Source organism: Bombina bombina, chromosome 8, assembly GCF_027579735.1.
Source record: "Bombina bombina isolate aBomBom1 chromosome 8, aBomBom1.pri, whole genome shotgun sequence".
Lineage (NCBI taxonomy): Eukaryota > Metazoa > Chordata > Amphibia > Anura > Bombinatoridae > Bombina > Bombina bombina.
This window is the reverse complement of record NC_069506.1, coordinates 194,475,719-194,503,066: the sequence shown is the minus strand read 5'-3', so window position 1 is coordinate 194,503,066 and position 27,348 is coordinate 194,475,719. Positions and strand designations below refer to the sequence as shown.

The 27,348-nt window shown below is 41.4% G+C and overlaps 1 protein-coding gene across 1 annotated transcript in view; it reads left to right on the top strand.

Moving 5' to 3' along the window:
- The window catches only part of LOC128638699 (carnitine O-palmitoyltransferase 1, liver isoform), a 525,225-nt gene that overhangs the window by 184,081 nt on the left and 313,796 nt on the right, over window positions 1–27,348 (top strand). The window contains exons 3-4 of the mRNA XM_053690821.1: window positions 6,074–6,213; window positions 7,457–7,628. Coding sequence (XP_053546796.1) covers window positions 6,074–6,213; window positions 7,457–7,628 — 312 coding nt within the window. The remainder of the gene's footprint in view (window positions 1–6,073; window positions 6,214–7,456; window positions 7,629–27,348) is intronic.

The window sequence follows — 27,348 nt, the reverse complement described above, 5'->3', positions numbered from 1 at the left end:
AGATGTTCTGGATCCTTGGGCGCTAGAAATAGTCTCCCAGGGTTATCTTCTGGAATTCAAGGGACTTCCCCCAAGGGGGAGGTTCCACAAGTCGCAGTTGTCTTCAGACCACATAAAAAGACAGGCGTTCTTACATTGTGTAGAAGACCTGTTAAAAATGGGAGTGATTCATCCTGTTCCATTAAGAGAACAAGGGATGGGGTTCTACTCCAATCTGTTCATAGTTCCCAAAAAAGAGGGAACGTTCAGACCAATCCTAGATCTCAAGATCTTAAACAAATTTCTCAAGGTCCCATCGTTCAAGATGGAAACCATTCGAACTATCCTTCCTTCCATCCAGGAAGGTCAATTTATGACCACGGTGGATTTAAAGGATGCGTATCTACATATTCCTATCCACAAGGAACATCATCGGTTCCTAAGGTTTGCATTCCTGGACAAACATTACCAGTTCGTGGCGCTTCCTTTCGGATTAGCCACTGCTCCAAGGATTTTCACAAAGGTACTAGGGTCCCTTCTAGCGGTGCTAAGACCAAGGGGCATTGCAGTAGTACCTTACCTGGACGACATTCTGATTCAAGCGTCGTCCCTTCCTCAAGCAAAGGCTCACACGGACATTGTCCTGGCCTTTCTCAGATCTCACGGCTGGAAAGTGAACGTGGAAAAGAGTTCTCTATCCCCATCAACAAGGGTTCCCTTCTTGGGAACAATTATAGACTCCTTAGAAATGAGGATCTTTCTAACAGAGGCCAGAAAAACAAAGCTTCTGGACTCTTGTCGGATACTTCATTCCGTTCCTCTTCCTTCCATAGCTCAGTGCATGGAAGTGATCGGGTTGATGGTGGCGGCGATGGACATAGTTCCTTTTGCGCGCATTCATCTAAGACCATTACAACTGTGCATGCTCAGTCAGTGGAATGGGGACTATACAGACTTGTCTCCGAAGATACAAGTAAATCAGAGGACCAGAGACTCACTCCGTTGGTGGCTGTCCCTGGACAATCTGTCTCAAGGGATGATGTTCCACAGACCAGAGTGGGTCATTGTCACGACCGACGCCAGTCTGATAGGCTGGGGCGCGGTCTGGGGATCCCTGAAAGCTCAGGGTCTTTGGTCTCGGGAAGAATCTCTTCTACCGATAAATATTCTGGAACTGAGAGCGATATTCAATGCGCTCCAGGCCTGGCCCCAGCTTGCGAGGACCAGGTTCATACGGTTTCAATCAGACAACATGACGACTGTTGCGTACATCAACCATCAGGGGGGAACAAGGAGTTCCCTAGCGATGGAAGAAGTAACCAAAATTATTCTTTGGGCGGAGTCTCACTCCTGCCACCTGTCTGCTATCCACATCCCAGGAGTGGAAAATTGGGAAGCGGATTTTCTGAGTCGTCAGACATTGCATCCGGGGGAGTGGGAACTCCATCCGGAAATCTTTGCCCAAGTCACTCACCTGTGGGGCATTCCAGACATGGATCTGATGGCCTCTCGTCAGAACTTCAAAGTTCCTTGCTACGGGGCCAGATCCAGGGATCCCAAGGCGGCTCTAGTGGATGCACTAGTAGCACCTTGGACCTTCAAACTAGCTTATGTGTTCCCGCCATTTCCTCTCATCCCCAGGCTGATAGCCAGGATCAAGCAGGAGAGGGCGTCGGTGATCTTGATAGCTCCTGCGTGGCCACGCAGGACTTGGTATGCAGATCTGGTGAATATGTCATCGGCTCCACCTTGGAAGCTACCTTTGAGACGAGACCTTCTTGTTCAGGGTCCGTTCGAACATCCGAATCTGGTTTCACTCCAGCTGACTGCTTGGAGATTGAACGCTTGATTTTATCGAAGCGAGGATTCTCAGATTCTGTGATCGATACTCTTGTTCAGGCCAGAAAGCCTGTGACTAGAAAGATTTACCACAAAATTTGGAAAAAATATATCTGTTGGTGTGAATCTAAAGGATTCCCTTGGGACAAGGTTAAGATTCCTAGGATTCTATCCTTCCTTCAAGAAGGATTGGAAAAAGGATTATCTGCAAGTTCCCTGAAGGGACAGATTTCTGCCTTGTCGGTATTACTTCACAAAAAGCTGGCAGCTGTGCCAGATGTTCAAGCCTTTGTTCAGGCTCTGGTTAGAATCAAGCCTGTTTACAAACCTTTGACTCCTCCTTGGAGTCTCAATTTAGTTCTTTCAGTTCTTCAGGGGGTTCCGTTTGAACCCTTACATTCCGTTGATATTAAGTTATTATCTTGGAAAGTTTTGTTTTTAGTTGCGATTTCTTCTGCTAGAAGAGTCTCAGAATTATCTGCTCTGCAGTGTTCTCCTCCTTATCTGGTGTTCCATGCAGATAAGGTGGTTTTACGCACTAAACCTGGTTTTCTTCCAAAAGTTGTTTCTAACAAAAACATTAACCAGGAGATTATCGTACCTTCTCTGTGTCCAAAACCAGTTTCAAAGAAGGAACGTTTGTTGCACAATTTGGATGTTGTTCGCGCTCTAAAATTCTATTTAGATGCTACAAAGGATTTCAGACAAACATCTTCCTTGTTTGTTGTTTATTCAGGTAACAGGAGAGGTCAAAAAGCAACTTCTACCTCTCTCTCTTTTTGGATTAAAAGCATCATCAGATTGGCTTACGAGACTGCCGGACGGCAGCCTCCCGAAAGAATCACAGCTCATTCCACTAGGGCTGTGGCTTCCACATGGGCCTTCAAGAACGAGGCTTCTGTTGATCAGATATGTAGGGCAGCGACTTGGTCTTCACTGCACACTTTTACCAAATTTTACAAGTTTGATACTTTTGCTTCTTCTGAGGCTATTTTTGGGAGAAAGGTTTTGCAAGCCGTGGTGCCTTCCATTTAGGTGACCTGATTTGCTCCCTCCCTTCATCCGTGTCCTAGAGCTTTGGTATTGGTTCCCACAAGTAAGGATGACGCCGTGGACCGGACACACCTATGTTGGAGAAAACAGAATTTATGTTTACCTGATAAATTTCTTTCTCCAACGGTGTGTCCGGTCCACGGCCCGCCCTGGTTTTTTTAATCAGGTCTGATATTTTATTTTCTTTAACTACAGTCACCACGGTACCATATGGTTTCTCCTATGCAAATATTCCTCCTTAACGTCGGTCGAATGACTGGGGTAGGCGGAGCCTAGGAGGGATCATGTGACCAGCTTTGCTGGGCTCTTTGCCATTTCCTGTTGGGGAAGAGAATATCCCACAAGTAAGGATGACGCCGTGGACCGGACACACCGTTGGAGAAAGAAATTTATCAGGTAAACATAAATTCTGTTTTTGCGCGCATTCATCTAAGACCATTACAACTGTGCATGCTCAGTCAGTGGAATGGGGACTATACAGACTTGTCTCCGAAGATACAAGTAAATCAGAGGACCAGAGACTCACTCCGTTGGTGGCTGTCCCTGGACAACCTGTCACAAGGGATGACATTCCGCAGACCAGAGTGGGTCATTGTCACGACCGACGCCAGTCTGATGGGCTGGGGCGCGGTCTGGGGATCCCTGAAAGCTCAGGGTCTTTGGTCTCGGGAAGAATCTCTTCTACCGATAAATATTCTGGAACTGAGAGCGATATTCAATGCTCTCAAGGCTTGGCCTCAGCTAGCGAGGGCCAAGTTCATACGGTTTCAATCAGACAACATGACAACTGTTGCGTACATCAACCATCAGGGGGGAACAAGGAGTTCCCTAGCGATGGAAGAAGTGACCAAAATCATTCTATGGGCGGAGTCTCACTCCTGCCACCTGTCTGCTATCCACATCCCAGGAGTGGAAAATTGGGAAGCGGATTTTCTGAGTCGTCAGACATTGCATCCGGGGGAGTGGGAACTCCATCCGGAAATCTTTGCCCAAGTCACTCAGCTGTGGGGCATTCCAGACATGGATCTGATGGCCTCTCGTCAGAACTTCAAAGTTCCTTGCTACGGGTCCAGATCCAGGGATCCCAAGGCGGCTCTAGTGGATGCACTAGTAGCACCTTGGACCTTCAAACTAGCTTATGTGTTCCCGCCGTTTCCTCTCATCCCCAGGCTGGTAGCCAGGATCAATCAGGAGAGGGCGTCGGTGATCTTGATAGCTCCTGCGTGGCCACGCAGGACTTGGTATGCAGATCTGGTGAATATGTCATCGGCTCCACCTTGGAAGCTACCTTTGAGACGAGACCTTCTTGTTCAGGGTCCGTTCGAACATCCGAATCTGGTTTCACTCCAGCTGACTGCTTGGAGATTGAACGCTTGATTTTATCGAAGCGAGGGTTCTCAGATTCTGTTATTGATACTCTTGTTCAGGCCAGAAAGCCTGTAACTAGAAAGATTTACCACAAAATTTGGAAAAAATATATCTGTTGGTGTGAATCTAAAGGATTCTCTTGGGACAAGGTTAAGATTCCTAGGATTCTATCCTTCCTTCAAGAAGGATTGGAAAAAGGATTATCTGCAAGTTCCCTGAAGGGACAGATTTCTGCCTTGTCGGTGTTACTTCACAAAAAACTGGCTGCTGTGCCAGATGTTCAAGCCTTTGTTCAGGCTCTGGTTAGAATTAAGCCTGTTTACAAACCTTTGACTCCTCCTTGGAGTCTCAATTTAGTTCTTTCAGTTCTTCAGGGGGTTCCGTTTGAACCCTTGCATTCCGTTGATATTAAGTTATTATCTTGGAAAGTTTTGTTTTTAGTTGCAATTTCTTCTGCTAGAAGAGTTTCAGAATTATCTGCTCTGCAGTGTTCTCCTCCTTATCTGGTGTTCCATGCAGATAAGGTGGTTTTACGTACTAAACCTGGTTTTCTTCCAAAAGTTGTTTCTAACAAAAACATTAACCAGGAGATTATCGTACCTTCTCTGTGTCCGAAACCAGTTTCAAAGAAGGAACGTTTGTTGCACAATTTGGATGTTGTTCGCGCTCTAAAATTCTATTTAGATGCTACTAAGGATTTTAGACAAACATCTTCCTTGTTTGTTGTTTATTCTGGTAAAAGGAGAGGTCAAAAAGCAACTTCTACCTCTCTCTCTTTTTGGATTAAAAGCATCATCAGATTGGCTTACGAGACTGCCGGACGGCAGCCTCCCGAAAGAATCACAGCTCATTCCACTAGGGCTGTGGCTTCCACATGGGCCTTCAAGAACGAGGCTTCTGTTGATCAGATATGTAGGGCAGCGACTTGGTCTTCACTGCACACTTTTACCAAATTTTACAAGTTTGATACTTTTGCTTCTTCTGAGGCTATTTTTGGGAGAAAGGTTTTGCAAGCCGTGGTGCCTTCCATTTAGGTGACCTGATTTGCTCCCTCCCTTCATCCGTGTCCTAAAGCTTTGGTATTGGTTCCCACAAGTAAGGATGACGCCGTGGACCGGACACACCTATGTTGGAGAAAACAGAATTTATGTTTACCTGATAAATTACTTTCTCCAACGGTGTGTCCGGTCCACGGCCCGCCCTGGTTTTTTTAATCAGGTCTGATAATTTATTTTCTTTAACTACAGTCACCACGGTACCATATGGTTTCTCCTATGCAAATATTCCTCCTTAACGTCGGTCGAATGACTGGGGTAGGCGGAGCCTAGGAGGGATCATGTGACCAGCTTTGCTGGGCTCTTTGCCATTTCCTGTTGGGGAGGAGAATATCCCACAAGTAAGGATGACGCCGTGGACCGGACACACCGTTGGAGAAAGTAATTTATCAGGTAAACATAAATTCTGTTTTTAAGTACATTAGTTCCGAAGATTAATTCTTGAAATATTCAGATACTGCCATTTTATATTTACAGAACTTGATATTTTATGTCAACTGATTGGACCACACTCTGGAAACACCCTAAAATAGAAATCTGTTTGAAATCAAATTGATTTTTTAAACCTTCATCAAAATAATGATAATAAAACTGAGCTGGTGCTGATACACTATGCCAATATGCAGATAGCTACTTATAAGCAGCTACAGTTTATCAAAGATTCATTTTTACTTATTGTTAAAATCTGTCACTTTTAAGTACTCTTAAAATGTTACATGATTTGATACAAGCAGCTTTGTATTAATTCCACCTTTTTTTTAAATGCTTCCTTTATACAGAATAGTTTCATCACTGGAGTTTACCCTGCCAGTCCTTACAGCTGGCTTTTTGTGGTTATTGCAATCTTGGGGACCATGTATGCCCGTGTGGATCCATCCATGGGTATGATTGGAAAGATCAAAGAAAATCTGCCAGCAAGGTATATTTTATGGTTTTTATTGTGCAATGATGATTGATTATTCCATTTATGTCTCCCGACTGTGTTTTCTGATTCTAAAAATGATACTTTCAGTCATGAAGTATAAAATACTTCATGCTGGAAGTTCCTTTATTTGTTTGAAGCGTTCGCCACGCTGAGCACCTCAGGCAGCCCACGGCAGAACGCTAATTTGCTGTGATGTGACGTTTCCACCTCTTAGCCAATAGCGTGTGGGTTATCTAATTTGCTTGGTTCTCTTTGCATCCTTTCTTAAAAAGTATTCCTAGGTAAGCTTTGGAGAATCAGTGCACTTCTGCTAATTCCCAGTAATTCACTGCTGGCCCTTCAACAAAGGATACTAAAACAATAAAGCATATTTAGTAATAGAACTAAATTGGAAAGTTATTTGAAATGGTATGCTCTGAATCATGAATGAAAATTGTTGGGTTTCATTTTAAGTGGTATCCAAACATTTTAAAACCATGAGTTTCACCTATTTATAATTCTTCAACTTTTAAATACCATCACCGAATAATTAACCAATTATTAGCAATATAATGCACTACATAGGTGATCTGATATAAATTGGCTTCAAAGTTACCTAATAACAACTAGTCACTTTAGGGCTTGACAAATCTTGTCATTGAGGGAGAGCCAACATTTGTAAAAGTCTTTAGGAAAAAAAAAATATTAGGGAGACACACACACACACACCTACCTTGGCTCATAAAATAGAAAAGATGTGGCTAGCGCTTCCACATTCTTGTTAACTTTTAAATATCAATATTCAGCAAACCCTAATGGTTGCAGGCCTGCTCTTCTTCTTTTTTTTTTTTTTTTATGCAGCAGTTTAATCCGATGCATCCTCAACTCTCTTATAGTTGGTGGATGAAAATCACCACAAACTTATCTGACCAGGGTGATTGACCAGCCCCGCTCTCACATAATTGGTTGTGCAACTGCAGAGGTCAACATTTCATGAGCAGACACTCGTGCAATGATAAAAATGGGGATTAAATGCTCCCCAACATTTGCAACGTCTGGCAGGTTCACTACATGTGAACCCTGTCCGTCCGCACAAAGATATATCTGCCCCTAATTGTGCCACTAGTGGAATAGATACCACATTTTACAGACTATTTGTTTGGTCTTTTGGTGTTTGTGTATTTTTATATTATGTATTATATTATTTACATATGTGAAATAATTGGTTTTAATAAATCTGTTTCTCTTAATTTTGCAGCGAATATTTATCTCATCAAGGACAGAGCATTGTGAGTGCCCTATTGTTTTCTACAGGCCTGTGGTTTGCACTTATCATGACAATGAGATATATTCTTAAACAACTTCTGTCTTACCATGGCTGGATGTATGAGCAGCATGGAAAAATGTCTGCTACAACTAAGTTGTGGTTGGTAAGTAATGTTATGTTTGTACCAATAGTTCCTATAATATTTTTGTATAGTTCATAATTTTCTTAAATGTAAAAAAAAAACTGTTTTTTGCAGACAGTTTGAAATAAGCATTACATGTTTACATTACATGACATCATTCCTGTGATTGGCTGTCACTACAAACCCTGATGAAGAAAATCACTTAATACTTTTTGAGTTAAGATATGAAAAATGTTTCTCATATGGACAGAATCTTTATGAAATGAGGCTTTGCAGTAGATCTCATGAGGTTTAGTCTTTTTAACCTTACTTTGTGAAAAACTCCTAATGACACATCAGTTATACTTCTAAAAACCAAAATAAAAACTTATCTATACTATTATCGCATTTGTAACTCGTCCGTCGGTGTCGCCAGTTGCGCACGCATTCTCAAAGGAATGTTGGCAATGCGTGGCAGCCAACAGAATGTTGACTGCGTGCGCAGCCAAACAAATTCACTTGGTTGCAGCGAAGCTGCATCCCGGTGGATTCCGAAAATGGCAGGGAGGTGAAAGGTGGATTCTTTCACCACCCTGCCATTTTCGAAATCTACCGGGATGCAGCAAAGGCAAACAGAGCATTACAAAAAAAAAAATTAACCGCCGCAATAAGTATTAAAAGGATCTCCACATCTGGGAAGACCGTTCCGGACCTCCGTGCCACCTTTGCTGTGGATGAAGATGATGGACTCGCCTGGAAGAATAAATCGTAAGTACCTATTTGGGGCTTTAGTGTTAGTTTTTTATTTTTTTTATTTTTGGGGGGTTTTGTTTTTTTAGATTAGGGTTTTTTGGGCAATTTCAAAAAGAGCTGAATACTTTTTTAAGGGCAGTGAAAAAGAGCTGATTGCCCTTTTTTAATGAACAAAAGTTTTTATTGAGTTTTACAGTGTATAATTTACATTTGACAAAGAATTCCATCTCTGCTAAATTTTAAGTCATTGAACATGGTTACACATACCTCATATACAAAAGCACAAATTAAGCATAATATATTATTATCAGTAATAACCTTTCAAAACCCTGTGGAGGAGGGGACCCAGCCAGTAAGAAGACCCATGGTGCTCTATCTATCACCCCCCCCCCCTGCCCCGGGGGAGACTGGATACATCCCAAAGGGAGGGGAAGGGTAATGGGATGTGACCCACCCAGACAAGCTGGGCAGGAGCGGGAGAGGCAGGGGGGCACCCACTTCATAACTCTTTTGGTTTTAGTCAGGTGTTCTGAATCTTTGCTGTCTATTTCTATTTCTAGCTTCGGAGTACATTATCCAGGGTTCCCATATCCTCAAAAATTGCTCCTTATTGTCTAGTATGTCTGCAGAAGCACAACTCATCTGATAGTAGAAATCAATCTTATTCTTGATTAACAAAAATGATGGCACCGATGTCTTCCAGTATCTAGCTATGTTTAGTTTAGTTATCGTACAGATAAGTGCTATTAATTTATTAACTCTTGAATTCAGACCTGGTAGGGGTTCATGTAGCAGTGCCTGAGTAGGGGATAAATTAATTTGTCTTTCCAAAATTTCACTCAGAAGAGATGACGTTTGGGACCATATATTAATTACATGACAACAATGCCACCACATATGGGAGTATGTCCCTCTTTCATTGCAACCTCGTAAACAATTTGTGTTAGCCTGAATCTTATGTATTCTGGAGGGGTGAAAGTACCATCGGAATGCCACTTTTATGAAATTTTCTTTTAAATGGGCACATATCGAAAAAGAAGTGCCAGACCTAAGAGTGTCACACCACTTTTCTGCTGACCAGGTGAAATTTAATTCAGACTCCCATTTTATCATGAATGGTAATTTATTTAACTTAGGAGGTGTATTGAATTGAATATAAAGGTCGGAGATTGCTCCTCTAATCCTACTGGTGGCCAAGCACAACCTCTCTACATAAGAACTAGCAGACATCTTATCGTTACCTAAAACTTCAGCTACCCTGGCTCTCAACTGAAGGTAGTGAAACCAACTGGCAACCCCCGACCTTTTGAGTTCAGCATACTGATGGAAAGTTATAACCTTAGTCCCCTCAAGAGCATCTGCAATTCGATATAGTCCCTTGTTTGCCCATTTCTCCTGTGTATCTTGGTCATAACTAGTGGATAACGTTACCAGCGGGGTCGCTTTCGATCCCCTCTGAAGCAAGGGGTATTTGGTTGTCAAGGTGTCCCACATTATCAATGTATGTGCTATGGTGATAAAGGATCTCCAATTAGTGGGTCTATCTTTTTTTTTAGACCACAAGAGTTTATAAATAGGGTATGTCTTCATCATGTCTGATTCTATCTGTACCCATTGGATTTTATCTAAATGATTATGCCACAGGGTGGATTGTGCCATTCTAGCCGCGTAATAATAGGATGTTAAATCCGGCAGCCCCATCCCTCCTCCCACCTTATGTCTACTAAGGGTTTGTTTGTTTACTCTAGATCTTTGGTATTTCCATATAAAAGCTATTATGTCTTTTTGTATTTTCTGTAGTGTTGAGGTGGGTACATTTATAGGTAATGACCGAAAAAGATATAGAATTTTAGGCAGAACTGTCATCTTGACCGAAGTCAATCTGCCATATAGGGAGATATTAAGCTTGTTCCATCTGGATAGTAAATTTTTAATGTGCGTGAACAAAGGTATGTAGTTTAGTTTATATAGATGATCCAGATTGCTTGGAATGTTAATGCCCAGGTATTTCATACCCCTGTCAGACCAAGTAAAGTCAAAATTCAGTGTTAAAAGTTTTTTAGTGTGTTCTGGAAGATGTACACTAATAGCCTCACACTTATCATTATTAATCTTGTAACCCGAGATATTGGCAAATTTGTCAATAGTCGAGTATATTAGGGGGAGAGAGATCATAGGTTTAGTGACAGACAGAATAACATCATCTGCAAACAGGCTGATCTTATGTTCCTGGTCTTGTATTTTAATGCCTGTAATATCTACGTTTTGCCTGATGCTGGCTGCTAATGGTTCGATGCACAGTGCAAATAGTAGTGGTGATAAAGGGCAGCCCTGCCTGGTTCCATTAAGAATTGTTATAGATGAAGACTTATACCCAGCTATTTTAATAAAGGCAGAAGGGTTAGAATATATTGTAGAAATAGCCGCACAAAAATTTCCCGTAAAGCCCATATGTTTTAATACTAAGTCCAAATAGCCCCATCTTACACGGTCAAATGCCTTCTCTGCATCCAGGGAAAGAAACAGAGAAGGCACAGCCTGCTTGGATGAGTAATCTATGAGATCTATTACCTTCCGAATGTTATCTGGAGCCTCCCTGTTGCGAATAAATCCCACCTGGTCCTGATGGACAAGTTTTGGGAGAATATCATTTAGCCTGACTGCCAGGATTTTGGTAAACAATTTAATGTCTAAGTTAATTAACGAGATAGGTCTGTAATTTTTACAAAGTTGCTTGCATTTTCCAGGTTTAGGCAACACTGATATACGAGCCTCTAGAAGTTCCTTAGGGATCTCTCCACCTTCTAGCATATGGTTAAATATTGTAACTAAGATGGGGCTAATATCTTGCATAAGTGTTTTATAAAAAATACCCGAGTATCCATCAGGACCAGGTGCCTTTCCAATCTTTAGACTACGGATTGCTTGTTTCACTTCTTGAGTAGTTATTCGCGCGTTCAACTTATCTAAGTCTCCCTCCTCAATTTTAGGTAGTTTACAGGCCTGCAAAAAATTATTGGTATCTAAGGCTAAATCAAGTGGGTTACCTTGTGTCGGTATAGTGTATAGTTTTTGATAATATTGGGCAAAAGTATTCGCAATGATCTGCGGGTGATTAGAAACCTGTCCATTCAATGTTTGAATTTGTGGGACAGAAGTTATCCTAGATATTTCTTTTAATTTAAAAGCCAACATCTTGTCTGGTTTATTAGCTTGTATAAAATATTGAGCATCCACAAGTTTCAAGGATCTGGTTGCCTCGCTTGTCAGCAACTTATCTAGTGAATATTTTCTGTCTTTCAACAATCTGAGTGTCCTGTCATCATGTGTTAAATGATGTTGGGATTGCAGATTCTGTATATCTTGTTTTAAGTGCTCAATCTGTGCTACATAACCCCTATTCTGCTTATTGGATTCTTTTATCAAGATGCCTCTCGCAAAGGCCTTTAGTCCCCCCCATATATGCATAGGATTAGTCACTGAGTCATGGTTTGTCTCTAAAAAGTGTGCTATTTCTGTCTGAAAACTTTGTGTGAAAACTTTGTCTCTAAATAAAGTTGGATTTATTGTCCAGCTTCTGCCCCTGTAAGGGTCAATCAAGCCAGATATTCTTGTCAACACTATATTATGGTCTGACCATGTTGCAGGCAAAATATCCGAAGCCATTATCAAAGGAGTCATGATCTGGCTAAGTAGAATATAATCAATTCTAGAATACACATTGTGTACACTAGAGTAAAATGAGTAATCTCTGGTTTTCGGGTTGATGTATCTCCAGCTGTCCACCAAATTATGATCTAATAGAAAGTCGTACATGAGTTTTTTAGAGTTTTGGGAAGAAGGTTTGTGTGGGATCGATGATTTATCTAATTCTGAATTAAGTACCAAATTAAAATCTCCCCCTATGATTAGCCTTGATTTCTTCCAAGTAGTAAGCAATTTACCTATCTTAGACATAAAAAGGGCTTGAGACTCATTTGGAGCATATATGTTGCCAAGAATTACATGTGAGTCATGTATTCTGCCCTTAACAATAATAAATCTGCCTGACTTATCTATTATTACCTCATCCTCTTTGAAATTTAGGTCTGAGTGGATTAAGATGGACACTCCGCATTTTTTAGATTGGCATGTGGCATGGAATTGGGTGGGGAAACCTCTATCCCAATACTTCGGGGTTTTCACTTTTGTAAAATGGGTTTCCTGTAATAAGATTATGTGGGCCTTCAGGGATTTATATGTGTCTAGAGCCTTACGTCTCTTAACATTTGAGTGTAACCCTCTAACATTGTGAGAGACTATATTTATAGACATTTCTTAGTCATGTGAAAGATGTTCTTATTACACATGTTGAAAGACTCACGAACTGCAGTACGGCTGGGTCTCCCTCCCCCGGCAAATACAGATCTATCAGCCACTTTTTGCAATGTACGTGAAGGCATAGGTTTACCTGCTTGTAGTGCACAAGTAGTCGAGGTGGAAAAACATTTGTCAATTAGTTCAAACAACAAGAAAACAAACAACAAAGAACCAGTATTGGTCATAACTAGCAATAGGAATCCTGTAAAGTTAAAGATAAAGAACAAAACATCATGAAAAATAATAAAGAACATGAAAAACAATATGAACTTCGGACATATAATATCAGCACATTAGATACATGTCTCAGAAATGTCCAACATTTGAATCATTGGAATGACCCAAATGCATGAGTGAATGAATGAATGAAAGGTGGATCTCTTTCTGACTAATCCTTACTAACTATTTAAACAATGACACACAGGAGTTCTGAGTCAGATCTCATCAATTGTGACAAGATTCTTGAGTTAACCCCCATAAGAAAAATCCAATGAGGTCTCTGACTCCCCCGTTTGGGGACATGAAAGAATACTTATAAGTTGTCTCTTTGACTCAGGTTGGGCTTTCCGAATCATGATTTCTCCTTGGAGTTTTCCCATTTTTGAGAACTGGTGTCCAGGTACGTGTCAGAGCTTTTCGCTGAGGTTTGGGCGATTGTGCTGGAGGGGGCGTTCCTCTACCGATGTGAAGTTTGTTCAAAATCGACTGTCCTTCCTCAACTGTGGCACAGGAAAAAGATGTTTTGTCTACTGTGAAGGACAATCGAAAAGGAAATCCCCATCTATATTTGATTTGGGCATTGGCTAGGGCTGCTACTATTGGTTTGAATTCTCTCCTTTTCCTCAAAGTAATAGGCGATAAATCAGCAAAAATTTGTATTTTGTGGCCTTCATAGGTGATTTCTTGAACTCCTCGGACAACTTGCATGATTCTATCTTTGATGTGATAATAATGGAGTTTTGTTATAACATCTCTGTGAGCTCCCGGAGTTGGAGGCTTGGTTAGAGCCCGATGTACTCTGTCCATAAGGAGAAATGATGTCTCCTCATCCGGCAATAACTGTTGGAAGATCTGAGTTACAGTATCAGAGAGATTGTTATATTTTTCTGGTAAATTGCGTATGCGGATGTTGGATCTGCGCGATCTGTTTTCCAGATCCTCCAGATGATCTTCCAATTTCTGTATTTGAGCTTGTTGGGAGCTTACTGTGGCCTGTAGTTCCGGGATTTCTTCTACTATTTCATCAACTTTATCTTCTATAGCCGAAGTTCTTTCACCTATGTCTGCGATATCTTGCTTTAGTTCTGATAAGGCTGATCTCATTTCCTCATGAAACATTTGTTTTATTTGCTTTAAAAGGGCCTCGTTTGAGGTATTTGACTTGGGTGGAGACGGAGAGGAATCCGCTATATCTTCAACTGGTTCCATCTGTTGAGAGGAATCTAACATAGCTAGTTTCTTTTTCTGTTGTGATTTTGATAAACACTCTTTGACTGACTGCGTACGGCTTTTCATATTGAGGGCACTGTTAGGAATGATGTATTAATAGAGAGAAGAGAGAAACAAACAGAAAAACTGAAATTTATTCTGTATAGAACCTGCTTAGTGGTTTTGTAGCTTCTGTTGCATAGAACAATACCACTTTGTTGCCAATATAGCAGCCTCACAGCCCGAAATCTTTTTTAGATATCCACCTATATTATTATCTACTCAGTCATGTCCGAAAGGTTCATCCATTAACCATTTAGTCCCACATCATGTCTTCCTCTGCAAAAACTTGCAATAGTGGGCGAATTATCTGGACTGATGGAGAGGGTCTGAATAGGGTATTGTGTGTCAGGGCCGGCTAAATATACCTCTCCTGTATTCCTTGTTGCCCAAAGGCCTTTAGGCTAGAGGATGAGAGATCAGCGAGTGGAAAAAGCCCCTGTAAGTACTGTATTACCCTATCTGTGGACCATCTGTTAGATGATCGTCATGTAGGATGGTAATTATGCTTCACTTTAGTCCAAAATATGAGCAGTTGCAAAAATAAAGCACTCAACTCCCCAGGGAAGCTGTCCTCACAGGACCATCACGGAGAGGGAATCTTGGATATGACCCACCAGTACTGGGACTGGCAGGAAAGGGGTGGGGAGAGAGTGCTAGTGTCTGCTGTAGATATTTCTCCAAAACTGTCAATCAGTAGTAGCCAAACAAAGCAGTTTCTGACCGCCTCAACTCTCCAGGACTGATTAATTCAGTGTCTCTCCTTATAGTCTCTAGATGTGTCTGCCTGATAAAGTTGGGGAGCAAAGTTGCAAATACTCTTTAAATGAAAGCCTGAGTGGGGGATGGTAGCTGTGATATTATTGTGCTGCAGCATGGAAATGCACCTAGTTCAAAAGTCTTTCTCCACACTTGTAATTAGGATGCTGTGCTGTTATTAATGGCTCTAGCTGCACTAAACCTCTCTGGCCCCCTCAATATATAATGTGCCAACCCCACCTTTTCCACTCCATAAAAAATGCAAAAGGAGAGAAAAGTGGTAATGAAGAAAAAAAAAGAAAAAAAAAAAAAGAAGAGAAAAAGTGTCTTTAAAATGGCTAAATCACAATGGGCTTTTTCTCTTTTTCAATTGAGCAGATCTTCCTGTAATGGAAGGCCCACCTTGGGACACCTCTCCAGTTATTAAAGAGTTATGATGCAGGGTCTTGAATGTCTCTCCCCCACCCAGCTTCGGCCGAAAATGTGGATAGGCCCAGGGCCCTTTCTCTGCTTTATAAAGTGCCCCTTTCTCTTAGCTATGATGTCAATTAGCCACACTAGTGCTTGACCACATCTGTTACACTGACCTTAGGTAGTTTGGTGATCTTTAAAGAACTTTTTGTGAGGCCTTTCGATCCGGTGCAGGCCGAAGCCGGGGGGTTTCCTGGTTTTGTTCTGGTTCTCAAAACCGGATTGAGTTCAGTTTTTCCCAATCTTAAAAAAGGCTCCTTGTATTGATAATCCTCTGCTTGGGGATGTTGCTCCTTATCCTTTTAAGGCTTTATTAGGTCTCAAAAAGCACTTTTTATCAGTTTAATGGAGTATATAACACAGAGCTCTCCACAAGTGCTGCTGCTTCATTAGCTGGCTAGCTCCTCCCCCGAGCTGATTGCCCTTTTAAGGACAATGCCCATACAAATGCCCCTTTAGGTTTATTAGTGTTTTTTTATTTTGGGGGGTTTGGTGGGTGGGGGGGTTTGCTGTTGGGGGGGTCTTTGTTTATTTTTAATGTAAAAGAGCTGATTTCTTTAGGGCAATGCCCTATAAAAAAAAGCCCTTTTAAGGGCTATTGGTAGTTTAGTATTAGATATGGGGATGTTTTATTTTGGGGGGGATTTTTTATTTTTATAGGGGTGTTAGTTTAGGTTTAATTTTATTATTTTGGATAGCTTTGTTTATTTTTTTCTGTATTCTTACTTTTTTATTTTTTGTAGCTTGGGGGGTTGCATTTTTAACAAATAGACTGCCCTCTGGGCAGGCTTATCAACTAGTATTCTATAAATGGAGCGAATCTTGTGCTAAAAAATTATGAAAAATGGTGCAATATAGTCAAATAAAAAAATATGTCCCAATGATTAGTTAATACTCACATGGGGGAGAGCTAAAAATAATTTGTCAGACAGTAATTGTGTGGTTACATTCCCATTCACAGCCACAGTCAGATATTGTGCTTGTGAAGGACAGAGAAGGACATAATAGTGCAGTATGGTTTTAATATACAGTATAAACAGATTTTTTTTTTTTTTGCCAAGTTAGTACTCACATGGAAGGGATTTATAATCTCATAGGGATGGGCTATCTCCAAGATTTTGGATAACATTTTTTTTTTAATTTTAAATTTATTTTACATTTTGTGAAAAACAGTTAAGTTCACATTACATTATTGATTTGTTGCTTGTGCATGCTTAGTAGAAAAAAAAACATATAGCATTCCTTAAAGGGGCATAACCCCCCTCCACAAAAAAATATTAATTGTTCATGATTGAGATATTGATTATAAAAACAACAAAACAAAACTACAATTCACTTCTGTTACCAAATTTACTTTGTTATTTTGACATACTTTGTTTAAAAGCAGGTAGGTAGTGTTAGGGGTGGACATGACTGGAGCACTATATTACAGCAGTTTACAATACTTTTAATAATGTTATACATTTGCAAGAGCACTAGATGGCCATATAGTTGTCCTACTTGGGTATGCTCTTGAACAAAGTATACCATGAGAACAAAGGAAAATTTCTAATAGCAAATAAATAATATTTAATAGTAAGTAAATTGGAAACATTTTTAAAATTATATCCCATGTCTGAATCACAAAAGAAAACTGATTTATTTATTTTTGGCATATGATTTCAGAACAAAGATTTAATGAAGATTATTTGCATAGATAGCTTGTTTAACAAATTTCACCTGTGTCTATGATAGTTGAGTCTACTTCTTCCTGCAATGCAATTTTAAAATGAACAGAGAAATAAATTACCAAGGATGCAAATAGAGCTAAAGATTGAACACCTTGCTGGTGTATTAAACTTTATAGGTTTAAGGCAGATAGTATTTTTTCTTTTTACATTTTTGTTTCTGATTTATGGGGGGTTTTGTTTACAGAAAACATAAATTATGCTTACCAGATCATTTTCTTTCCTTCTGTATGAGGAGAGGGAAATACAGAACCTGGCCACCAGGAGGAAGCATAGACACCCCAGCCAAAGGCTTAAATACCTTCCCCACTCCCCTCATCCCCCAGTCATTCTGCTGAGGGAACAAGGAACAGTAGGAGAAATATCAAGGTATAAATGGTTCCAGAAGAATAAAAAAAACTAAAATTTTGGTCCGCCCAACAGAGAATACGGGCGGGGGCGTGGACTCTCCTCATACAGAGGAAAGGAAATGATCTGGTAAGCATAATTTGTTTTCCTTAATATGAGGAGAGTCCACGGCTTCATTCCTTACTTGTGGGAAACATATACCCAAGCTCTAGAGGACACTGAATGAAACGGGAGGGTAAAAGGAGAGGCGGACCCTATTCTGAGGGCACCACAGCCTGCAAAACCTTTCTCCCAAGAGCTGCTTCAGTCGAAGCAAAAACATCATATTTGTAAAATTTTGAAAAGGTATGTAAGGCGGACCAAGTAGCTGCCCTACAAATCTGATCCATAGAGGCCTCATTATTGAAGGCTCAAGAGGAAGCCACTGCTCTAGTTGAATGAGCCTTAATCCTCTGGTTGAGGAGCTAAGCGAATAATGCTCCTCAACCAGAAAGACAAGGAAGTGGACAAGGATTTCTGCCCCTTACGCTTCCCAGAATATACCACAAACAAAGAAAAAGTCTGTCCAAACTCCTTCGTAGCCTGAAGATAGAACTTCAAGGCCCGAACTACATCCAAGTTAAGATTAGGACACAAGGAAGAGGACCACAATTTCCTAATTGATGTTGAGATCTGAAACAAGCTTAGGAAGAAAACCTACCCTAGTACGAAGAACAGCCTTATTAGCATGGGATACTAGGTAAGGGGGCTCACATTGCAAGGCAGCCATCTCAGATACTCTGTGCGCCGAAGCAATAGCCAGTAGAAAAATAACCTTCCAAGACATTAATTTAATGTCAACTGCATGCATAGGCTCAAACGGAGCCTTCTGCAAAACTTTAAGAACAAGATATAAACTCCAGGGAGGAGCGCTAGATATAAACACAGGCCTGATTCTAGTCAGCACCTGAGCAAAAGACTGGACATCTGGAAGCTCAGCGAGCCTCTTGTGCAGAAAAACAGATAGGGTCGAAATCTGTTTCTTAAGAGAGCTAACAGAAAGTCCCTTCTCCAGACCATCCTGGATAAAGGAAAGAATCTTGGAAACCCTAACCTTATGCCAGGGGAGTCCACGCTCTTCACACCAGAATAAGTAGGTCCTCCACACCTTATGATAGATGCGATGAGTGACCGGCTTACGTGCCTGAATGAGAGTATCAATAACTGTCTCAGAGAAACCTCTCTTGGCTAGGACTAAGCATTCAATCTCCATGCAGTCAGCCTCAGTGAATCTAGATTTTGATGAACAAATGGACCTTGCTCCAGAAGATTCCTGCGACATGGTAACCTCCATGAAGGAGATGAGGACATCCCCACCAGATCCGCGAACCACATTCTCCGGCCATGATGGACCAATTAGAATCACTGATGCTTGCTCCTGCTTGATGAGGGCCACTACCCGAGGGAGAAGTGGTAACGGAGGAAAACTTTTAGATCAGACTGAACCTCCAATGCACTGCTAATGCATCTATTAGCTCCTCCTGAGGATCCCTGGATCATGACCCATATCTGGGTAGCTTGGAATTGAGCCGGGACGCCATGAGATCTATCTGCGGCGTCCCCCATCTGCTGCAAATCTCCGCAAACACCTCAAGATGAAGAGACCATTCCCCCGGATGAAAGGATTGTCTGCTGAGGAAATCCGCTTCCCAGTTGTCCACACCCGGAATATGGATTACTGACAGCGAATAAAATTGTGGGCCTTCGCTCATTTCAAAATTCAAGATACTTCCCTCATTACTAGGGAGCTCCTCGTCCCCCCCCCTGATGGTTGATATATGCCACCAAGGTTATGGTGTCCGATTGGAATCTGATAAACTGGGCCAAACCGAGAAGAGACCAACCCTTCAGAGCATTGAAGATTGCTTAAAGTTCCAAAGTGTTGATCAGGAGGAGGGATTCCTTTTGAGTCCACAGGCCCTGTGCCTTCCTGGCACCCCAAACAGCTTCCTATCCTGAGAGACTCGCATCCATAGTCACAATCTACGGTCTCAAGAAGGATGTCCCCTGGGACGGATGATCTGGACGGAGATACCAGGAGAGCGATTCGCTCGACCAGTTGTCCAGAGAAATCTGTTGAGACAGATCTGAATGGTCGCCGTTCCACTGTCCCATGCACAGCTGAAGAGGTCTGAGGTGGAATCTGGCAAAAGGAATGATGTCCATGCAGGACACCATGAAACCAATTACCTCCATACAGCGAGCCACAGAGGGCCTTAAGGATGTCTGGAGGGCAAGACAACTGGAAGTTAGCTTGTAACGTCTCTGGTCTGTAAGAAATATCTTCATGGATATGGAGTCTATTATCGTACCCAGGAATTCCACACTGGTACTGGGAATAAGAGAACTCTTCCTAAGTTTATCTTCCATCCATGAGATCGAAGAAGAGAGAGAAGAGCTTTTGAATGGTCCTCTGCCAGACAACAGGAGGGTGCTTGAACCATAATATCATCTAAGTACGGCACCACTGCTATACCCTTGGTTCTGGCCACTGCGAGCAGAGCCCCTAGAACCTTTGTAAAAACTCTTGGAGCAGTAGCTAGACCAAACGGAAGTGCAATAAACTGGAAGTGCTGGTCCAGAAACGCAAATCTTAGGAACTTGAAGTGTTCCTTGTGTATAGAGCGTGAAGGTAGGCATCCTTCAGGTCTGTCGTGGTCATGAACTGTCCTTCCTGAACTAAGGGAAGAATGGACCTTTATTGTCTCCATCTTGAACGAGGGGACAGATCGGAATTTGTTTAAATACTTTAGGTCCAGAATTGGTCGAAATGTACCCTTCTTCTTTGGAACCACAAAAGGGTTTGAGTAGTATCCCAGACCTCTTTCTGCTGGAGGTACTGGTACAATGACCCCCAGGGAGGGGAGATCCCTCACACACCTTAGAAAAGCCTCTCTTTTCTGGCCTTGAAGACAGGTTTGACAAGAGGAATCTGCCCCTGGGTGGATCAGACTTGAAACCTATCCTGTATCCCTGAGCGATGACTTCCAGGACCCACGGGTCTTGCACGTCCCCAAACTAAGCTTCTGAAAAGAGTGACACTCTGCCCCCTACCAGATCCTCGGTTTCCAAGTTCCCTTAGACTGCTCAGGCTTAGTAGAGTGCTGCTGATGTTGGGATTTATCTGAACAAAAGGAACGAAAATTAGGACATTGTCCATTAGGTTTGTTCTTATCCTGTGGTATAAAGGCACCTTTGCCTCCAGTAACCGTGGTGATGATCCAGTCCAGGCCTTGGACCAAAAAATCTTTCCCTTAAAAGGGAGGGAAAGAAGTCTAGACTTCGAAGTCATGTCTGCAGACCAAGATTTCAACCAGAGCGCCCTACGGGCTAGTACAGAAAAACCTGGAGCCTTGGCATTCAGGCGAATAATCTGCATATTTGCATCACAAATAAAAGAATTAGCTACCCTTAAGGCCTTAATTCTTTCCGGGATCGCGTAGAGGGCACCCTCCACCTGGATCAAATAACAAATATCCCATATGCTGAAACATCTTTCTTAATAAAGTTTCCAGCTTCTTATTTATGGGCTCCTTGAACGATCAACTATCCTCAAGCGGGATAGTAGTGCGCTTAGCAAGGGTGGAGATAGTGCCATCCACCTTAGAGACGGAACCCCACAACTCCAATTGAGAGTCCGGAACTGGGAATAATTTCTTAAAGGAAGAAGGGGAAAAAGAACAACCAAGTCTTTCCCATTAATTCTTAATCATGTTCGCCATCTTTACGGATACCGGAAAAGTCTGTGGTACAACCCTGTCCTCGTAGAGATTATCTAATTTAAGAATATAAGGTCCCTCAGGTAATTTTGGTTCCGGAACCTCTAAAGTAGCCAAAACTTCCTTTAGCAGGAAGCTTAAGTGTTCAATCCTAAATCTAAAATCTGTTTCCTCCGCAGTTGGAGGCTTAGAGGCAGCAGATTCCGACCCAGAGAGAGCATCCGCTGCAGTATCAGAGGTGTCTTCATCAGCGGATAATCTTGTATTAGATAAATCCAATAAGTTAGTAGATGACCCTTGGGAAAGTTAGCAATATTTGACCTTTCTCTTGTGCTTAGCAGGACAAGGTAAAGCACTGAAGGACGCAGACACTGCCGTCTGTAACTGTTCAGTAAAGTTTGGCTGTAAAATGGCCCCTCCAGATGGAGGATTAGGAGTGCTACGGAAAGCTGCATGTGTATTTGGAGATGACTGTAGGGTGCGCACCTCACAGTGCGGTGACTCCTCATAGGTGGATGGCTCAATAGTACTAAATAAATTAGCTTTCTTTGAGATAATTACTTTATCAAGGCATGTGGAACATAATTGAGCATGTGGGTATACCGTGACCTCCTCACAATATAGATGGGCATTGGATTTAGGTAAAGAGGGAGTACCCTCTAATGTCCTCCATAGCTTGCGCTTATAAAGTGGACAATCGAAAAGGAAAAATGGCACCTTTTTATACCCCGAATGGCTGGGGCACTCACCACCTCCTATGACTTAGGCCCCACAGAGAAACCACTTTGTCTCCAGAAAATCGCACGCCTAACGTGCTGCGCAGCTTATCCAAAATTAAAGTAAAACCTGTGCGTTCCAACATCTGCCTGAGCCTCATCTCACACGTCATTCCGGATACATTAACACTTGATTCCATTCAGATAAAAGGAGTCACACTGTGACCCTGTCTTCTTGCGTTATCGTATGTGTAAAAAAAATCTTACCGGAATCTATGCTGTGGAACAGGAACATAGCCCCTCAAGTTTGACAGTCTTGTAGCATCGCTCCTGACATGGAAGAGTGAAAAAAGCAGGCAGTGAAACTCGTCAACACTGATTGCTTAGGAGTTGTTAATACAAGGCTGACAAGACTACTTAAAACTCCAGTCCCATTCCGAAGGGTAGCTACCCTCCATAATGAACTACTCCATATCTTCTGACACTTCTCTGCCAACCTCCTGTGACGAAAGGCAAAGAATGACTGGGGGATGAGGGGAGGTATTTAAGCCTTTGGCTGGGGTGTCTTTGCTTCCTCCTGGTGGCCAGGTTCTGTATTCCCCACAAGTAAGGAATGAAGCCGTGGACTCTCCTCATATTAAGAAGGAAAAACAAATGTTCAGTTATAACTAATTTATTACTGAATTTGCCTATAACTTAGTTTATGAACATGTTCTGTGCTATAAATTATATGTTCATGAAATTTAGAACCGCTAAGGGACTTGTCAAGAGTCCTTATAGCTCAGGGGATAAACTCATTACTATGCTGATGGTTACAAGTTTAAAGCACATTTAAGGCAGTTATTTTGTTTTTATTAGTTCTGTATTAACATATAATAACGCTTGAGAAATGATATTCCTAGTTTCTGCTGGCTCTTCAAGGGACATAAAAACCAAACTTTTTATTCTCTTATATCTTTTGTTGAAGAAGCAGCAATGCACTACTGGAAGTTAGATAAACATTTGAAATGTTATATAGTAGCATTTTTGGGACTTTTGATCTGTTATATAGTAGCACTATAAACGCAGGTGAAATACAGGGAATTTTATTCTTTTAACATTCAGACTCATATACCGGCACAGCCAGATTATATGACAATAATTTTTGGAAATTTTTTATTATTCTACAGTGTGGTATATAATCTGTAAAGGAGTTATTTAGAAGTCCTTTTTCTTTGTGTTGTAATTTGGAAAGCTCCTATGTTTTTGATAGTTATGGAGCACACTAGGAATGAGGGGGCTAACCCTGTATTACATGAGAATACTGTTATGGATATTGCGATCCCTTCCAATAAATGTTTGCTAATTAAGGAGGTGATTGTTTGCCCACCAGAACAATAATGCTATACATGTTTGACATTTGTTCTCAGTCTCATTTCCCAACTCTCTCAGCTCCCCATGTCCTATTAGTAAGGTGGCATCTGATTTTTAGGGGTTTAAAGTTCCTTTGCAAACTGCTGTTTCTGAAGCCCTTGAGTCTTTACCGCCTCAGTGTAAGCACAAAACAAAGCATTGTACTCCTGAATCAAAGGGTAACTTCTTCTGACGCTAGATCTGTCTCCAGGTTCTGACTTGGAGTAATTATCAACTGCGCCAGAGGGTGAGATGTCTGCTGAATGTTCTTTTACAGAGTCAGATAAAGAAACTGAGGAAATTACCTTTCTCTTGTAAGGTGTATCCAGTCCACGGATCATCCATTACTTCTGGGATATTCTCCTTCCCAACAGGAAGCTGCAAGAGGATCACCCACAGCAGAGCTGTCTATATAGCTCCTCCCCTAACTGCCCCCTCACAGTCATTCTCTTGCAGCTCTCGACAAGATAGGAAGTAGCTAGAGAGATGTTGTGCATTAATGTAGTTTATCTTCAATCAAAGTTTGTTATTTTTGGTACCGGAGTTGTACTATTTTAGCCTCAGGCAGAAAGTTGAAGAAGAGTCTGCCTGTGGTCTTTGATGATCTTAACAGGTTGTAACTAAGATCCATTGCTGTTCTCACACATAACTGAAGAGATGAGGTAACTTCAGCTTGGGGAATAGCGTGCAGGGTCTCCTGCTATGAGGTATGTGCAGTTTTAAATTTTTCTAGAGAAATGATATGCTTGAAAATGTTGACAATACCGGATTTATTTAAGGTAAGCCTGATTACTGTGATTTAATAACGACTGGTATCATGCTTGCTGTAAAGGGTAATATTTTTATTATTTTTTTTATTTACTCACATTACTGAATAGATATAACGTTTGCTGAAGGTCTATGAACTTTTATTACATATTGGTGATAAAACGTTATTCTGGGGCCCAGTTTTTTCCACATGGCTGACTAGATTTTGCCTAGGGATAGTTTTTTTAGGCCCTCTCACTGTGAGTACAGGCTGGGAGGGGCCTATTTTCGGCCTAAATTGTGCATTAGTTTTTGCAGTTTGAGACATCCAGCTTCCCTGAAGGAGTCCCCTGAACATTTAGGACCTCTCTAAAGGGTTTTTGTGCCTTCCAAAGTCGTTGTATGGACAGGTAGGGCCACAGTAGAGCTGTGGCAGTTTTGTGTGACTGTTTAAAAACGTTTATATCGTTTTTTTATCCGGTTTTGAAACTAAGGGGTTAATCCTCCATTTGCAAGTGGGTGCAATGCTCTTTTAGCCTATTGTACACACTGTAAAAATTTCGTAAGATTTACTGCTTTTTTCACTGTTTTGCAGTTTCTGTGATTGTTTTTTTTTTCTCTTAAAGGCACAGTACCGTTTTTATTTTCTGCTTGTTCACAGTTATTAAAGTGTTTTTCAAGCTTGCTGGTCTCATTACTAGTCTGTTTAAACATGTCTGACATAGAGGAAACTCATTGTTCATTATGTTTAGAAGCCATTGTGGAACCCCCTCTTAGACTGTGTACCAAATGCACTGATTTTACTATAGATTACAAAGACCATATTCTGTCTTAAAAAAATTTATCACCAGAAGAAATTGACAAGGAGGAAGTTATGCCGTCTAACTCTCTCCACGTGTCAGATCCTATAAATCCCGCTCAGGGGACGCCTAGTACATCTAGCGTGCCCATTGCGTATACCTTGCAAGACATGGCGGCAGTTATGAATCATACCCTTACAGAGGTATTATCTAAACTGCCAGGATTGCAAGGAAAAGCGAGACAGCTCTGGGACTAGAATAAATACAGAGCTCTCTGACGCTTTAGTAGCTATGTCTGATACACCCTCACATTATACTGAAGCTGAAGCAGGGGAGCTTCAATCTGTGGGTGAATTTTCTGATTCAGGGAAGATACTTCAATCTGATTCTGATATGTCTACATTTAAATTTAAGCTTGAACACCTCCGCGTATTGCTCAGGGAGGTTTTAGCAACTCTGGACGACTGTGACACTATTGTAGTCCCAGAGAAATTATGTAGATTGGATTAATACTATGCCGTACCTACTTACACTGATGTTTCTCTTGTTAAGTGTATCCAGTCCACGGATCATCCAATACTTGTGGGATATTCTCCTTCCCAACAGGAAGTTGCAAGAGGATCACCCACAGCAGAGCTGCTATATAGCTCCTCCCCTCACTGCCATATCCAGTCATTCTCTTGCAACTCTCAACTAACATGGAGGTCGTAAGAGGACTGTGGTGTTTTATACTTAGTTTATTTCTTCAATCAAAAGTTTGTTATTTTTAAATGGTACCGGAGTGTACTGTTTATCTCAGGCAGTATTTAGAAGAAGAGTCTGCCTGCGTTTTCTATGATCTTAGCAGAAGTAACTAAGATCCTTTGCTGTTCTCACATATTCTGAGGAGTGAGGTAACTTCAGAGGGGGAATAGCGTGCAGGTTTTCCTGTAATAAGGTATGTGCAGTTAAAATATTTTTCTAGGGATGGAATTTGCTAGAAAATGCTGCTGATACCGAAGTAATGTAAGTAAAGCCTTAAATGCAGTGATAGCGACTGGTATCAGGCTTATTAATAGAGATACATACTCTTATAAAAGTGTATTTTAAAACGTTTGCTGGCATGTTTAATCGTTTTTTACATATGTTTGGTGATAAAACATATTGGGGCCTAGTTTTTTCCACATGGCTGGCTTGAATTTTGCTTAGAAACAGTTCCCTGAGGCTTCCCACTGTTATAATATGAGTGGGAGGGGCCTATTTTGGCGTTTTTTTGCACAGCAAAAATTACAGACACAGACATCCAGCTTCTTCCTGCATGATCCAGGACTTCTCTGAAGGGCTCAAAAGGCTTCAAAAGTCGTATTGAGGGAGGTAAAAAGCCACAGTAGAGCTGTGGCAGTTGTTGTGACTGTTTAAAAAACGTTTTTGTCATTTGTTATTCTGTTTTTGGTATTAAGGGGTTAATCATCCATTTGCAAGTGGGTGCAATGCTCTGCTAACTTATTACATACACTGTAAAAATTTTGTTAGTGTAACTGCATTTTTTCACTGTTATTTCAAAATTTGGGAAAATTTGTGTTTCTTAAAGGCGCAGTAACGTTTTTTATATTGCTTGTAAACTTGTTTTAAAGTGTTTTCCAAGCTTGCTAGTCTCATTGCTAGTCTGTTTAAACATGTCTGATACAGAGGAACCTACTTGTTCATTATGTTTGATAGCCATGGTGGAGCCCCATAGGAGAATGTGTACTAAATGTATTGATTTCACCTTAAACAGTAAAGATCAGTCTTTATCTATAAAAGAATTATCAGCAGAGGGTTCTGTCGAGGGGGAAGTTATGCCGACTAACTCTCCCCACATGTCAGACCCTTCGCCTCCCGCTCAGGGGACGCACGCTAATATGGCGCCAATTACATCAGGGACGTCCATAGCGATTACCTTGCAGGACATGGCTGCAATCATGAATAATACCCTGTCAGAGGTATTATCCAGGTTGCCTGAATTAAGAGGCAAGCGCGATAGCTCTGGGGTTAGGAGTGATACAGAGCGCGCAAATGCTGTTAGAGCCATGTCTGATACTGCGTCACAGTATGCAGAACATGAGGACGGAGAGCTTCAGTCTGTGGGTGACATCTCTGACTCGGGGAAACCTTATTCAGAGATTTCTAATTTTAAATTTAAGCTTGAGAACCTCCGTGTATTGCTTGGGGAGGTATTAGCTGCTCTGAATGACTGTAACACAGTTGCAATTCCAGAGAAATTGTGTAGGCTGGATAGATACTATGCAGTGCCGGTGTGTACTGACGTTTTTCCTATACCTAAAAGGCTTACAGAAATTATTAGCAAGGAGTGGGATAGACCCGGTGTGCCCTTTTCCCCACCTCCTATATTTAGAAAATTGTTTCCAATAGACTACACAGGACTTATGGCAGACGGTCCCTAAGGTGGAGGGAGCAGTTTCTAC